The sequence below is a fragment of the Sinocyclocheilus anshuiensis genome, unplaced genomic scaffold (genome assembly GCF_001515605.1).
Source record: "Sinocyclocheilus anshuiensis isolate Anshui unplaced genomic scaffold, SAMN03320099.WGS_v1.1 scaffold836, whole genome shotgun sequence".
In the NCBI taxonomy this organism is placed as follows: domain Eukaryota; kingdom Metazoa; phylum Chordata; class Actinopteri; order Cypriniformes; family Cyprinidae; genus Sinocyclocheilus; species Sinocyclocheilus anshuiensis.
Window position 1 is genome coordinate 220,288 of NW_015551122.1, and position 17,727 is coordinate 238,014.

Genomic DNA, 17,727 nt, shown 5'->3' on the forward strand with positions numbered 1-17,727 from the left:
ATGTTTACAGCCTGGTTCAAAAAATGATTTTGGTCTATATAGCTAATTTTGCCCTTCATGACAACTGTGAGGGGGCTGAATTTTTTTATAACTCATCCGTTTAAATTATATTAAGCCTTAAAGTTCTGCATAATTAAGGGCGTGGTCACTTGAGTGACAGGTGGATCTACCACCATCGAGCTAGGTGGGCGTGGTTTCAGCAACCTGCTCCCGCCTCTTTGCCCATTTTCGATTATCCGGGAGTGACGCGCGGTGACACGCTGCCAAGATGGCGACGGCCGGCTCCACCCACTTTGAGCTTCAAAAACGCTCTTTGGAAATCTACGGGTGACGTCACGGACACTACGTCCATGTTTTTATACAGTCTATGGTGGGGACATAAGAGCAGAGCAGCCCCCACCCCCTTGCCTGCAGCTTCAAGCCATCTACAGTAAATTCTCTTTATTTATAGCGTATGGTAGCCAACATATTCATGATTTCATAATTCATAAACAGACGGTTTTTATGTTAGTTGGCCATGTTTTACAGATAATAATTACACAATTTTGATTTTGTGAACCAACAACATCACTGGGTGTCTTCGTATTTAAATAAAGTCATGCGTGATTAATCGAATTTGACCCAGGACAATTCTTAAAGAAATCTCTAATGTTGCTGTAGTAACGAAACTTTCATGCGCATGTGATTGACAGATAAACCACACGCTCTTTTTTCAGTGTTGTTTTTTTATTTTGTGCTGCAGAGTTTAGCTCCGATCCTAATCAAGTTTGGGATTACTGAAAACTTCCAGGGAAGTGTTTTGGGGCTAAACTCAGCAGGACATTGCATTGGCCCTGCAGGAGCAGGATTGGACACTGACTCTATTTGTGCTGGATAAAGGCTTCTGCTAAATGACTACTTCACGCTTTACGATATTCAGCAGGGAAATCCCCATGCTTCTTTCTTAACCGTGCCTTTGCTTTCTTTTCATTGAAGCACTACCTTCATTCTTGGTCAGTCTCAGCACGCATAAAGACACAAACAGCTAGCACCCTTTCTCATATCAACCCCTGGAGTTTGCGCCAATCAACAAAACAATTTCAGTCCACAGACATTCCTCATCATCACTGCACTACTATCAGTCTTGCTTCACCTTCTTGTATAAAGATGCCAGGCACTTCTTGCCAAATCATCATTTTCTATTTCTCCCCTGTGTGACATTACGTTACAGCTCATATCTCTAAGCACCTCTGCCTGCTGGGCTTCACGCATCCTCGGCTCAATCTGTATAAAAAAAAGAGATGGGCCCAAGGCTTTTAAAGTGAAACACAAATGAATAAATCAACAGCTGAGATGTGCTTCAGGATGCAACTTGTTTTTGATAAAACAACAGCAGTGCATCCATTCCGTTAATTGCTTTGGGAAAGCAGTGCAGATTGCATTAACAGCGAGTGTGCTGATAGAAAGTGGACCATATTAATCTAAACACTAAAGGGGGGATGCTGGCAAAGGGCCCTTGTATATGTGTGTTGTATTACCCTTTAGCCTCCAGGGTTCACTGTTTCTCCAACTGACATTACAAGCTCACAAAAGGCAAAGCAAGGTGGCGTCCAACCTCCATGATACTATTGAACAATATTTCAGACTTGATCTAATGTAAAGACATCCCATGAACTAAATGCTGTTTGTACTTATACTGTCTGCCAGTGGTTCTTTTTAAGCCAAGCACCACCTTTGCATATCTGTGGAAGATAGGTCCTATCAGAAAATGCATATAACACCATAATGACAACATTCAGAAAGGTTGAAACTGTAATTCTATGTGTTCTTATGCAAATTCAATTCAAACGCATTAATATTAAAACTATTTTAAAATTTGATAAAAGCTTTTCTGTCTAGGACTGCTCTGTCAAAGTGGTTATATTATTTGAAATCATGTTTGAAATGTTGTGCATGTCCTCATGAAAATGAGCATCTTGATGCCGCTCACACACTTAGTGTAAACAGAATAATTTCTGGCTTTTTTTGTTGATCGCTTCTCTCGCACAGAATTAAATTGTGGTGTGTGCACCAAGTGACATGTCAGTGCAGCTTCACATCATGCATTGCATATATGCACAAATAACCGGTTTTATTAGGTTGGTAAAGATCCCCAATGAATATTGGCAGCCGGACCATGATGACTTTGTAGCTGAATATCAATAATTAAGTTTCAAACAAGCAGGCAGCAGAGGTAAGGTCATATTGATCTGCCATGGTGCAACATGCCAGAGAACAGGACATCAATGAAGCCGCAGCCGCGCAGCGTATATGAATTCTTGCTGCGTGGCGTGCGAGTGGCAGTCGGTGTACCTGCGGCATTCTCACTTAATAGGAAACGCTAGAATCTCAATATCACCACACGGTCTCTTAATGGTCAATCACCCGACTTGCATGACACAGCATATTTGTGTTTGCGGCTAGGTTTGCAATGCTTCTGACTGCTGATTCGAAGGTCAGTGGTGATGTTTTGGATGTGTCTTCAGAGGCTGTTGATCTGCAGTGATGACATGCTTTGTGTGGGTGTTTCACACGTGAGGGTTTAGCTCGAGATTTAATGTGTTGATGTAAATGAAGATGAATAATTATAACTAGTGCTCCCAGACAGTACTATTGCTCACACTTAAGGTTATGGATTTTTCTAAACAGATTTTGTATTAAAAGTATTCTGTTTTAGTGAGTAACCCTTACATTACCATTTGTGATATGGACATGAATGCATTCTCAAATAATGGACAATCTCAAAGAGGAAATGTGGAATTACATTTAAAAAACATAAAGTCATAAGTCTGACAGCTTAGAAATTTGATTTTCAACATTAGGGACAAACTCCAAAAGAGAAGGAATACTGGTAGACACTGAAGATTAGCCAACAGGCTGTCGATTTTGAGTTGTTTCCTCACAAAAGCAGTTCATTTAGAGTATTAAAGACTCTTCTTCATTGACATCTATTAAAAAAATGCCTCCTGTCTAAGGTTTCTTGTCTCCTTGCCAGTGTACTGCAGCGTTATGCTTCTTTTTGTTAACCTTGAAGGCTCCCTCTAGGGGAGGGGCTCTGCTATAAGGCAGTCTGAGTCATTTAATGTTTGTGAAGTCTCATTTTTCCTGCAGTTATGGCTGTTTATACTGAGCTCATGTTTTGGTTATGTTACTGATCTCTTGCATGTTTTGTCTTTCATTTCAGATTTGTTAGCCTTATCTATTTGGACCAATGCTATTTTATTATCATTGAGATACAATTGTAGTGTTTGTTTTCATTTTCATTTGAAAATTTCCTGTTTGCATTTTTTGTTAAATAATAATAATAATAATAATAATAATAGTTTTAGTACATCAAGTTAAAGTAAATGAAAATGAGAAACGTTGCCGTGGCAACTACCTGAAATAATGATGATAATAATAATAATAATAATAATAAAATATATAATAATAATCATAATAAAGTATTTTATTGTTTTAATTTTAGTTCTGTCATGACAACTCTCTGAGGGAGCGGCATGGTAATGTACATGATAGTGTTAATGTATTTGGTCTTGGCGGAATAGATCTGCTACACTGCTGCTGCTGCTGCGCTCATTGGCTACCGATACAGGAGAGAACCAATCAGCTGCCATGCGACAATAATGTCGCCAGGTCAGATTGAGTTAGACCTATCGGACTGCGCCATCTAGAGTTTCATGCCAGAACTCTGTATTTAACTATAATAACCCTGATTCTGACTATTTGGATTTTGACCATGACATATTGTATGACTACTCTTTCGGATATTGGACTGCATATTTTTAATAAACTACTTCTCAAGGATTATAAAACTGCAAGTCCAATGCCTTTATTACAGTAGGTAACCATACCAGAATCAATAATGTATAATAATGGCTCGTTTCCACTGAGCAGTACGGTACGCAATTATTTCACGAACTGTACTGTACCACTTTTTTGGTACCCTTCCGTTGGGGTACCTAGGACAGCAAAGGGTACCAAAAGGGTGGAGCTAAACTCACCGCAGAACGTTGATTGGTTGACTAGAATTGTCACTTTTACGTGATACAAGGGGATAAAGCGTCCTTCACTCGTTGCGCTCTGCTGTCCATGAGTGTTGGGCTTATTTACATCAGAGTGCGCAAACACAAAAAAATATAAACGTGTATTTCATAATTTTATATTTTCACACAGACAATAGGCTAGCCGTTTCTCAATATGCGTTCTTGTCTGTTCTTGTGGACTTGTGAAACGTTATTGCCCAAAACCCACGTAATTTTCTAAATATTACTGTTATTGTGTCATGAAATGTAGTTTTAAGAGTTTTTCAGGTGAGAATGTAATTGTTTAAAACTCAAATCTGCGGTTTATTTATAAAGATAGCGCCTATTTGAAAATTTGCTATGCCGATTTCGGAGCTCCAGGCGATCACCAGGCGCTCAGTGCTCATGTATGCGCCGAGAGCAGCCTTAGCTCGGCTTGTCCTTCTGACATTTGCCGCTGGCTCTGATGTCTCTGTAGTGATTAAACATGAGATAGGCCTACAATTCATTTTGGGTTGGCTATATTTAACAGGCATTCGTGGTCTCATGAATCTATTATTTGTTCCTGGTCATATCGTTTTGGCTGAGCACAAAGTTATGTTTAAATTTATATATTTAATTTGAACTTTACTGTAGTACAGCACTGACTTTGTAGCATACGTTTGACTGAACTGTTTGCTTTTGTCTTTATTGGCATACACCACGCCTACCAAGTAAGGGTACTTCTGGCAGTGGAAACGCAAGCCTGATCAGGGATACCCGTACCGAATCGTACTGTACTGAACTGTTCTGTACCGTACCGCTCAGTGGAAACGAGCCATAAGTGTTTTCCCTCCCCAGTGACTGTGCTGGTGCCCTATTCATTCCACTAACCCACAATCTGGGAAGTGTATGTGCAAACGGAGGCCGTGAATCAGCTGTCGGTGTTCTGTCAGGTCGCCCACTCAAATCGGCTCCTAAACTGCTCAAATGTTTCTATGGTTCAGGCCACTTGGGCTTGCCCAGTGAAGCAGTACTTCAGCCTCTATCAGCGCCACTCATTCAGATCTCAGGCCCTGAGAGGAATCTACTCCACCACCATTGAGATTCTGAAACTATGTTGGACTTCCTAAACGCCATCCTGTCTGAAGATATTTTCATCAAAGAATCCGACCTTAGCAGTGCAATTTTCTAGAATCCTAGTAGCAAATTAAGTCTGGACAAAAATGGTCATTTAATTAGTTTTTTTTAATTAGAGGTGCTTGCTAAGGCTAATTGCTTGTACTTCTAAACCCCTTAGTATTAAACTTTTGTGCACTCTTTGATTTTTTTTTATTTTTCATTTTTTTTGAGGAGAGGTGTGCTGGTGATCAGTGATCATGCTTACCATTTTCACCTGATGAACAATAAATCGGACAAAAAAAATTATTATAAAAATGATTATAGACTCACAGATAGACTATGTCTAGAATGTCACAGAAAATTTGGTGTGGACCCTTGACTTCAGCCAGTAAGCCATAGCAAAAAACCACTTGAAAAACTTACCTTTACAGACATAGAGAAACTAAAAGAGAAAGAAAGAAAGAAAGAAAGAAAGAAAGAAAGAAAGAAAAAGAATTGAACCCACGTTAAGTTAATGAAAAAAACATAAAAGTTTTTTTTCATATAGCAGTCATAGCAGAATAGAAAAAGAATTGGTTTAACTTTTGGAAAAACCCACGTTAAGTTAATGAAAAAAACATAAAAGTTTTTTTTCATATAGCAGTCATAGCAGAATAAATCTTATGAATATGACAAGGTGAAAACGAGTCAGAGTTAATTTGATGGGGCTGCATTGATTATTCATCAGTCTAATTTGCCGCGCTTGGATGACTGTGGACATTGAGACACCAAATCCGATGGGGCATCATAAAAGCCTTCCACTTCAGTGTCTTAGCGTACTTTGGTCAGGGTCACTTATTTCCATGAAAACTCCATCTTCAACTGAATAGCACTGATTCTAACTCAAGGTAGTGCATGCACTTTTAATTAGAAAGTTTTCTATCAAGGGGTTATTTATAAATAGGCTACAGGAGGTAGTGTGCACTGCTTTGTGTGGTTTTTCATTTTACGGTGCATTTCAAGGTCCACACACAACTGGCTTCGCTTTTGAAAGATGCAGTGTTACATTTAGAGATTTTCTGATCTCTCTTTGCTGTTCTCAAGGTCAGCAGATAGAATATATTACATAAAACAGCATGACAGAGAGAGAGGATGCTTTCAAAGAAACTTGCTGTTCAGCTCATAAAGTTTAAACTGCTGCTGTTAAAAGTTCAGAGAGTCAGTGGGTGGTCACATTACTTTCTCAATTCCTCACAGAACAAGAAAAAAGATAATTAGCGGTGCTGGATAAGGCTACTGTTATTCATACTTAGGGTTAGGAATGTGAATAGATGATGATATTTTGAGCAAAAGCATGATTGTGAGTATGATATTGCTCTTATATTGATTTTTAACACTTTAACAAAGTTAATATTGAGGAATAATTAACATTTTAGACACAATATTGCCAGTTACTTTTATTACATGTATATTTGTGTTCCCCAAGTAAAAATAGTCCAAGCAGGATCAACTGCTTTACGCAACAAGTTATGGGTTTTTGTTCCTTAATGGCATTTTATATTCAGTTGTATTGAATGTAAACTTGTAGTGTAGTCCATCTTAATTTTTTTTTTACATGCAGATAATATTAATGAAATAAAAGACCACTTAAGTGTTCTTAAAGAGACTACACTTCCTTAAACTTATATACACTTTTAAAGTACACATTTTTGAAAAATGTCAATTAAAAGTTTTACAAATTAAAAGTACATTTTAATTAATTAATTTTTGATAATATTTTGTTGTGTTTTAAATGAGTACACTTGACTAACCTAGAAAACACCTGTAAAGTACTTTAAAGTATAATTTTAACTGTTGAGACAATTTTGGTGAAAATAGGACAGACCATCTAGGACGTGTTTCGAAAAAGTAGATTTTTTTCTCAAAATTAAAAATTTTCCAAAAATCTTGACCGGTAGAAATGTACAATTTGGTATGCATTCGAGTCGGCACGAGCCAAAGTATCAAGAGGAAAAAATAATTTTGCTTCTGGATCTTACGGTTCAAAAGTTATTAGCAGAACTACAAGTGCAAATTTGGCCTATTGGTGGCGCTAATGAGTTTGAGATAGAGACTCCAAATTTGCTGTGGTTAATAATGAGACTGTCCTCTATTAGTGTGCCAAATTTCATAACTTACCCACAAGCAGTTCTATGGGCAGCCATAGACTTCCAGAACGGAAGAAGAGGAAGAAGACGAAGACAGACACATACAATAGGTGCCGTAGTACAACATACAAGTTTCAATAGAAATGACATATTTTAATTTACCATAATAAATGCTTGCCAGTACATTCGGACAGTAGACTTTAATATTTCAAAGATAATACAATTTTTTAATTATATATAAAGATGTACTTAAGTTCAACTAACTGCTTTTAAGATCAATTTAATCTATAATACATATTGGTTTAATTGCAATTAACATTCAATGAAATCTTCCGAAATCTTTATATTCAGTTCACACTATATTCTTTTAAAGTATATTATTTCTGTAATATGTACTCGTATTAAGTATTAATTCTGCCAAACGTACTCTTAGAAGGCAGTAAACCAGCCCTAGCAAACATCCAGGATACCCTAGCAACTGCATAGCAACACTGCAAAATGTCTTCAGAAACTTTGGAACCTGCTGCCATATAACCCCAGCATTGTAATGGTGACTTTTACATGGGCAATCAAAACTTTTTAAAATGTTTATTTGTCAATAAAATTAGGCTCAAATCGTGAACCATAATGCACAAAAAAGATCTTGAAATGTATTAGAACATCTCTAACATCTAACATCACTGTCAGGGAGATTCCCCATCAGTAAGCCAAAATGAAGGCAATGATTTTGAAGTAATACAGGTAGCTGCAGGACACGGGCCCCTGTGCACTCTTCATTATGACTGCTATTGATCGGATGGGTGAGGTGAGTGATGGTCAACGTGTCCTGACTCCTGTCCGGCGCTGATCGCTCAGCTCTCCTCTGATGATGCTTCAACTCATTACATTCGACATGCAGCGTAGCGTCCGGTGTCTCTCAAGATCCTACGCAGGATGCTTCTTTACTTTCTCCATAGCAAATCTGCATATTGCCAACATATTTCCTACAGTAACAAGTGCTAGGCTTAATTGAGAAGGCAGTGAGACTTTTAAACAAAATAAACACAATCCCTTTTTCTCTGCTGTAGTCTAGGAACGACAAAACAAGCGGATGCGGGAAGCAATTTAGCTCAAAGACAGAGAAAGTGATAGGCTTGGCCTTGGGTGCAGGGTCAACTGATATTCAAGAGACCGTTTCCGTCTGGGTATAGCGGTGAGGGAAACCGCTCATTAAGATGCAGCATTGAAATTATTATTTTTGTTTTCACAATCATGAGGCAGATACGACAAGACAGCGAGAGTTAATGAGCTCTCAGGGATGTTGCTTGCCATTCAGATGAAGTACAGGCAACAGAATTTCAATAAGACGGACGTCGATACAAAGGCATCGATAAAACACAAAATGCAAGGCATGTCAAATCATTGAGCGATTATAGTCAAGCTGGCACGTGTGGAGCCAACTCTTATTTATTAATCATGGCTTATTGATTATTGATTAATCATGTTTTATTCTTTGAGTGGACTTGCCAATGTCTCCACAAGGGACAGCATCATGAAAAAACATGGGGTTTTCAAACAGAAATATCTGAATTCATCCCAGCAGGCCTCAGCATTTCTGAGAGAGGCTTGTGTTCTTGTTACAAGAAAGCATGAAGGGGGATGCAGAGAAAATAGGAGGACAAAAGGAAAAGCACAACAGTATTCTGCTCAGCAATGTCTCGGGCTCAGCACAGCATGGGCTGTTTGACTGTAGGCTGAATGATACAGTAGAAGAATATAGAGGAAACAGCCCCTGTCCATCAAATGTTAGCGCTACGATCTCTATAGAAATGCAGACGGCAGCATTCGAGGTCCATTTGTAGCCTGAACAAAAGCGATACGCACCGACAATTCAGTTATCAAGTGAGAAGAAGGTTCTTGTATGCTTTTGTTTTTTTTTGCAGGACTAACGGCGACGGGTTAACACTTGATACATTAATTAGGGTGCTAATGTATTACACTTTTACTGTTAATAGCCAGCTGAGAAAAAACCCTGTCTAAAAACCCTTTGAGATTTGAATTCAATTTAACAGTACTACACTTGGCAGCATTTTACCATTATTCTTTCATTCATTTCAGAGATTAATGATTTTTAATAATTGTCCCAAAGACAGATACAATGTCTATTTGGACTTTTCTACAAAAAGACCTGTTAGGAGTAAGAAATATGTAATTACGCCTAAAAAAAAAAAAAAAAAAAAAATTAAATAAGACATTTATGCTTTTTACTGATGTGGCTGGCTACTGATGATGTGGCTAAAAATGTGGCTGTATGAAGTTTTTCTCAGGATCTAGTTAATAAGTAGGATCTAGTTATTATTATTATTATTATTTTTAAAATGTATTTTTATTACCTAATAGTTCTGTTAATAATTTTTAATATCTTTCACACTTTCGGCTGTACGCACTAGAGGTCACCACAGCAAATAATCCTAAATAATACGTCAGATATATATAATTTTAATGTAATACATAACTTCCAATACATGAGTTTTAATATTTGTAATAATATTAATATTTGTAATATAATAAGCTGTATTAGCCTCGTACTCAAGCTTGGCATCCAATTAGGAAACACTGTTACTTTGTCACTTCACTTAGCCTAGTTTTTTTTGGTCAAACATGCCTTTCTACCCAGATTTCACAGGTAATGGTTGTTTTCATGTTGTATTCCAACTTTAGGGGGGAAACACTGCTTGTAAGCACCATGAAGCGGAAAGAAGAATTCGCTTTGGGGACTGATACATGCTGTTGACATTAAGTGGCACAAGCATAATATAACATTCACCTATTCGACTCCAGGTTCCATATTTACGTATGTATTTGGCTCGGGTACAAGTGTCCAATTTAGAGAGATGCCAGGGAGTGCTATCTAGGTCATCATCACATGGAGAAGCTGTAAGCACACTTCACATGCTGTAGTGCACATTTGTGGCTGTATCCCAGCATGCATCAGCACTAAACCAGAGAGTTTGCTGGTTAAGATGGAAGTGATGATTTGTGTACTTTATGCGATTGAGAGGTTCATTATCCTGGCATCTAATCCTTCCCTCTGTACAAGCCGACTGCTAAGCAGTATCCTATATAATCCGCTCCTCACAACAGAGCCACACAAATGGAGCAACTCTACGGGCAGTAATATCAGAAACTCAGCACATAAAATGCATTCTATAATGCCAGTTCAGTTGGAAGCCATTAGACGAATGACTGCAAGAGGAGACAGTGTTTGTCATGTAATAAATAATCTTTACATAATAGTATATCTGAAAGGATGCTTTTAAAATGGCAGATAGGATACAGCAGGGGTTGAGGCTACTGTGAGTGATTATTTTATGGACAGTGTGTTTTTAAAGCTAGATAGGAGATGGTTTCATGTCTTCACGTCAAAATATATGTTCAAGGCATGACATTTTAGAAATTGGAAATAAACTTTGAGGCCATCGATTTAATAGTGGATTAAAATCATAGACTGTATAAAAACATGGACGTAGTGTCCGTGACGTCACCCGTAGATTTCCGAAGAGCGTTTTTGAAGCTCAAAGTTGGCGGAGCTGGCCGTCGCCATCTTGGCAGCACGTCACCGCGCGTCACTCCTGGGTAATCAAAAATGGCCAAAGAGGCGGGAGCTGGTGCTGAAACCACACCCACCTAGCTCGACGGTGGTGACAGCAGCGGCAATCCACCTGTCACTCAAGTGGCCACGCCCTTAATTATGCAGAACTTTAAGGCTTAATATAATTGAAGTGGATGAGTTATAAAAAATTCACCCCCCTCACAGTTGTCATGAAGGGAAAAATTAGCTATATAGACCACAACCACTTTTTGTACCAGGCTGTAAACATTATTTTTCTGCTACAAACTTTCTGTTATGACAAAACAGACCATAAATATTGATGAATCATCTTGCAGGTTTGTATTTTTTGTCCAATAAAAGGTTCTCTATAATGAGAATGTCCTCTAAATTGAATATATCATGTGTTTTCAACAAGCAATAGAAAGTAGTCGTGGTTGGTGGGTCATGCTTTATTTTCTTTCCCAACCATCAAGTGGCAAAACAAATGGTTTGTTTTGAACGTATATTTACTGTTTTAATTCATGATACAACTCAAGTGTGATTTGATCAGGCCATGGCATAAAATATGGGCTATTTTAAAAAAGAAATGAGCCCTTCAATGTGTTCCTCCCTAACTTCCTGTTTCAATATCAGAAATAAGGCTGGGTATTTCCACAGATTAAATTAAATTTGATTCTGATCTTGACTCGATTTGCTATCAATTCATTTGGATATATCAGTTACAATAGAGGGAACTACACTAAACTACAGGGAACCCTGCCAGTTGGTATTTAAAATGACCAAATTCAATTCAATTGGAATTTATAACACACACACACACACACACACACACACACACACACACACACACACACATATACAAACATTCAAATTGCACATCATTCATTCATTCATTCATTCATTCAATAACTAATAAGTTAGTTTATAATAAAATTGAATTTGAATTTGACACTCATATAAAAAGTTACAATACTGAATATGTAAGAAACAATATTGTGATTGTTAAAAAGAGGATAGATTCATATCTATTAATTTATATTGTCAAACCAGACCTAATAGGAAATACATTAAAATCCACTTACCAAACAATTTCATTTTTTTTCTTTTTGTTTTTGCTGAGAAAATCTGGCAGTCTAACTGAGAAAATTATTACCCTGTGGGGGGAAATCAGTGTTTCTCGTACAAATGTCCCATGCCCTTGAGCTAATTTGACATTTTCTGGACAGATGTTGTTCTGAACAGTTCTCTGATCGCCTGCAGAATGTTGACTTGAGCATTCAGCGTAAAAAATAGCCTGCGGTACTCGGCCATTAGCATTTCCTCTCTGCGTATGTTATTTTTGGCTACACCTAGTGTGCACTTAACAGTTAAAGAATGATTTATAAATGTCAAGGGGTGTCATTTTTTATTGTGACTGGTAAAAGTGGAGAAGCAGCAGCATGACCAATCAATTTTTCTCAGTAACAGCAGTTGTCAATTTAGATTTGTGTTGTTAGAGCTGATTACAAGCACTCCTCATACAGATCTATAATGCTTTGTGCTGTAGGCAGGATTGAGCAGGAAGGAGAAGGGGGAGCGAGGGAGGATTCGTTGTTGAGTATGCGGTCACCTGGGGTGGCAGGGATCATCTGAAGAGAGGGGTTTTGATCGATATTACTGAGGGACAGAAATGCGATAAGTTCCACTGATAATTCTCTCTGCACGTGGTCTCAAGCACCATTCATACAGTATGCTGTAAACATCAGTACTCTGCAACATATTTTACTCAAGGATGACAAAAAAAAGTGGTACTTACCGTACATGTACTTTCAGTTGCACACTAGTGGTACATAAATATACTGCCACATTTCGGTATTATCAGCAATGTCTGATAATCGTACCCACTTGTTACCTCCTCATAGCGTCAGTTCTCTACCAACAATCTTGTCAGCGAATAATCTGATTTCTGTGAATTTTAAGTAAAAATAAACCTATTGACAGACATGTATTCTCACTGTATGGAAAAGAGCAGCTTCAACATTTGATTCTATAGTAAAGGAAAAATCAAATGAGTTTGAGCTACATGAGTGTGGGTAGATGGTCACAAAATGTTGTATTTAATGCAAATGATCTGCAGGAGGTGCAAATTAATATAACTCACCAAATTTTTGGTCTCATTTAAATGGCCATGACACGTTTGTCTATTAAAGGGCACCTATTATGCTTTTTTTGGTTTGACCTTTCCTAATATAGCTGGTTGTGCATGTAAATGATCTGCACAGTTACAAAACACAAACTCCACACCAAAGGGAGTTCATCTCTCAAACAGAAAATAATAAGACTTTCGAATAATGGTCCATCAGTTTATAAATAACTATGCAGGAAGTAATGCGGGACAAGTGAGTAAAACAACCTTAAGCTACTTATTCTGCTTCAGCTACTACTATTAACTAATATAGAAACAGGATTAACTAATCAGTAAGTAATAGCGAATTTAGGACTGTTCCATATTAGGTAATTACTTAATGAGATTAAATTTATTAAGGTGCACTATGTAGGATTTTCGTTTACTGTTTGTAAACATTCAAACTGGCATGCAAACTTGATGGGCGGGCTTAACACTGCCAGAAGCCACACCCCTTGCCCCTGACACGACATCAGTTACCAGAACAGACACAGTCCAACCAGCAGCAGCATCACATGAGACAGAGAAGATGAATGATGATGTGCATTGTCTATACTTTTTTGGGGATTTATATTTTTTGAGAAAATCCTGCATAGTGCACCTTTTAATAACTATAACAAATTATAAAGGATTATCAGTTAATTACTAACCACAATATAAATGTGTCTGGGATGTCAGCAGTTGTCTTTTTTACCGTGAACACGGTCATAAAATGCACCGCTAATTACTCATGTTACCTGGTTTCTCTGCAGGAGCTACCAGTAATCTGGATGCATCAAGGTTGACAAAATATTATTGTTGACAAGAGAACATCATTGTTTATATTCATATCATAAATAGGTGAAATCCTCCATAGGCTGCTCCTAGTGTCCCTTACAGTAGACTGTTCAATAACTGGGTAAGACATATTATTGAGGGAGGTTTGCCTCAATAATCTCCTATTTTCCTGCTTATTAATAGTAAAGTAGCTGTTAAATTTAGGTATGGGGTAGAATTAAGGGATTTAGAATATTGTCATGCAGAATAAGACATTAATATGTGCTTTATAAGTACTAATAAACAGCCAGTATGCTAGTAATATGCATGCTAATAAGCAACTAGCTAATACTGAGAATTGGGCCTTTATAAGATTATATAAATTTATATAAAATCAATATACATTTGTGATCATGTTGCTTTCTAGAAAAACAGCATCTGATAATTCCTATACCAAATGTTATAAATACAGGGGCTTTTATTTCATTTCATTTAATTTCATTTTATTGCATTGCACTGCACTGCTTTTTAGTCCAGATCACTAGTAGATCCTGCAGAGTAACTAGATAACACTTAAGTGGTGCATTTTATGACCATGTTCACAGTGAAACAGGCAATTCTCAGTTTACTCATTTTAAGTAATTATCGTGTTCAGTAATTACTGATTACCTAATAAGGAACCTCAGTCCTAAATAGGCTATTTTTTACTGTTTAGTCAGTCCTGTTTCCATATGAGTTAACAGTAGTAGTGTTAATGTAGAACTACTTATTTGTCTTGCATGACTTCATGCATAGTATGGACTTCCAATAGCACAATATCGAACTATTTCAATAGTGCAATAGCTTAGTTACCATAGATATAATACTGTTTACAGCTGCCCCTGAAGCTGAAACCAAATCATGTAAATGTATTCTAATAAAAATGACGAACATGTAATTGAGCATAATATGGACACTTTAATATATTAGCCACTGTGTAGTGAGAAAAGAGCCTGGATTGGTCAATTAAAAATCAGTTGCCACCGTGCATCACACAATCACATAATGGCACATGCCCCAGACTTTGCATGTTGTAAGGTAGGCACTTACCCAGTTTTGGCAAAGTTTGTCCAGTAGGTCATGACAACAGCACTGAGCATGACATCATTTTTGGAGAAGTTGCAGGGGAACAGGTCGGTCGGGCCAATCATGGGAATGCCAAAGACATAGGGCACCTCATCTCCGTGGGCCGCATCGGTTTGCCTCAATAATCTCCTATTTTCCTGCTTATTAATAGTAAAGTAGCTGTTAAATTTAGGTATGGGGTAGAATTAAGGGATTTAGAATATTGTCATGCAGAATAAGACATTAATATGTGCTTTATAAGTACTAATAAACAGCCAGTATGCTAGTAATATGCATGCTAATAAGCAACTAGCTAATACTGAGAATTGGGCCTTTATAAGATTATATAAATTTATATAAAATCAATATACATTTGTGATCATGTTGCTTTCTAGAAAAACAGCATCTGATAATTCCTATACCAAATGTTATAAATACAGGGGCTTTTATTTCATTTCATTTAATTTCATTTTATTGCATTGCACTGCACTGCTTTTTAGTCCAGATCACTAGTAGATCCTGCAGAGTAACTAGATAACACTTAAGTGGTGCATTTTATGACCATGTTCACAGTGAAACAGGCAATTCTCAGTTTACTCATTTTAAGTAATTATCGTGTTCAGTAATTACTGATTACCTAATAAGGAACCTCAGTCCTAAATAGGCTATTTTTTACTGTTTAGTCAGTCCTGTTTCCATATGAGTTAACAGTAGTAGTGTTAATGTAGAACTACTTATTTGTCTTGCATGACTTCATGCATAGTATTGACTTCCAATAGCACAATATCGAACTATTTCAATAGTGCAATAGCTTAGTTACCATAGATATAATACTGTTTACAGCTGCCCCTGAAGCTGAAACCAAATCATGTAAATGTATTCTAATAAAAATGACGAACATGTAATTGAGCATAATATGGACACTTTAATATATTAGCCACTGTGTAGTGAGAAAAGAGCCTGGATTGGTCAATTAAAAATCAGTTGCCACCGTGCATCACACAATCACATAATGGCACATGCCCCAGACTTTGCATGTTGTAAGGTAGGCACTTACCCAGTTTTGGCAAAGTTTGTCCAGTAGGTCATGACAACAGCACTGAGCATGACATCATTTTTGGAGAAGTTGCAGGGGAACAGGTCGGTCGGGCCAATCATGGGAATGCCAAAGACATAGGGCACCTCATCTCCGTGGGCCGCATCTGACCAAGCGGGCTTCATCAGGCTCTGGCAGTGGTGGTAGAAGGCGTAGAAGTACGTGGGCGATCCATACCGGGCGTGAAGATCTGCCGTCACCACCGAGGGCTCCACCCACTGATGATCAGTAAAAAGCGCCACCAGGGTCTTACGGCGTGTCTCAGGGTTGTCTCTATCCGCCCAGTCCGTGTACATGAACTTAATGGTTTCTCGTAGCGTATCCTTTCCCTCTGGGTAACCATAAAGACTGTCCACAAAGTCAGAGACCGAGAAGTCGAAATCATTGCCCGAGACACCATCTTCAGAGTCCACAACGCTCTCTACAAAACGCAGCCCCTCACCCTGGTTAACACCCAGCATAATGTCATAGTTGAGAAACTCGCCCTGCTCCATCAGGATCTCAGGGTCATCGGGAATGACATCGCCGTCAATGACTGGGCCAAAGGCAACGTGGTATCTTGCTGGCTGGATGTCTTGTTCCACCAGCTCACGAGCGCTCTTCTTTCTCAGGCAATCTACCATGTCTAGTGTGTCCAGCACATTACAGCCCACTTTCTCTGCCAGCAGCCTTGTGTACTTAACCGGCTGGTAGTTGACAGCCCAGCTGGACAATGCTGAGCCACTCTGGATTATGGCACGATGAAACAGTCCTGCAGCAAGAGGAGAAAAAAACAATGCATTTTACACAATGCTTCACATCAGGAATAAATTAATATAAAGCAGGACTGGGAGTTTAATGTTTTCAGCATAGTTTGATTAAAGAGTTCTATTCAATTCTGTGCCTGATTTAGAGTAATGTAGTGTTATCATGAAAATATGAACATTAATGTCTTAATGTACCACATAATATGAAAAAAGCTGTAGATGGCCAAATGAACCACTTCCTTTTCTTTGCATTTTAAGCTAGCTTTCGCTAAGGAAGCTAATCGCTTAGTGTGTGTCCGAATATTACAACTTCCATACCATGTAGTGTGAGAAAACAGTACGGCAAAAGAGTAGTATGTCTGAATTCATAGTCTTTGAAAAACAGTAGGTGAAAAGTACCCAGATGATCTAGAGTACTACTTATGGTGAGATTCTGGAGTGAACATTCAGTGGATACTTTACTATTCCATGAAAGAGAAGCCGTGAATGGCAATGAAGCAACAAAACTGACGCTGGCAGGTCACATGAAAGTAACAATATAGCAGCTGTAATGCGTCCGAATTTCATTCATACTACCCAAATTCACACTATAGAATTTTTTTTTTAATGGTCAAACATTAAGATTCCAAGCAAATGTAGTAGCTACTCAGTATGTGATTATACACGCAACATTAGTCTACAAGCTTAGTGCTTAACAGCTTTGCTTGACAGCTTAGTACTAACTGATTACTTTGCTGAAACAGCTAAAACCAGCCTAAGCTGGTCTTACAGTAGGGAGGAGTGGGGTAAGTTGAGCCAGTGGGTAAGTTGACCCACCTCCTGTATCTTGGCAACTAGTTGAGTTGTGTTCTCTGTTTCCCTAGAGCACCTGGAACTAGCAGCATCAGGCGAACTAGGCCCTTTCTCCTCCTCTCTGATGCGCTGAGTTTTCTGGCTAGCTTGCAGTACGCTTACCCTTCTGATTTCTAACGATCGTGCTGTAGGTCGAGCCCCTCTCGTTGA

General features: G+C 38.1%; 1 protein-coding gene across 2 annotated transcripts in view; it reads right to left on the reverse strand.

The window, feature by feature from the left end:
- Positions 1 to 17,727, reverse strand: part of LOC107663109 (neuroligin-3-like) — a 184,438-nt gene that overhangs the window by 2,829 nt on the left and 163,882 nt on the right. For both annotated transcript variants that reach the window (XM_016453264.1, XM_016453263.1), the window contains one exon: positions 15,941 to 16,730. In XM_016453264.1, the coding sequence (XP_016308750.1) occupies positions 15,941 to 16,730 (790 nt within the window). The remainder of the gene's footprint in view (positions 1 to 15,940; positions 16,731 to 17,727) is intronic.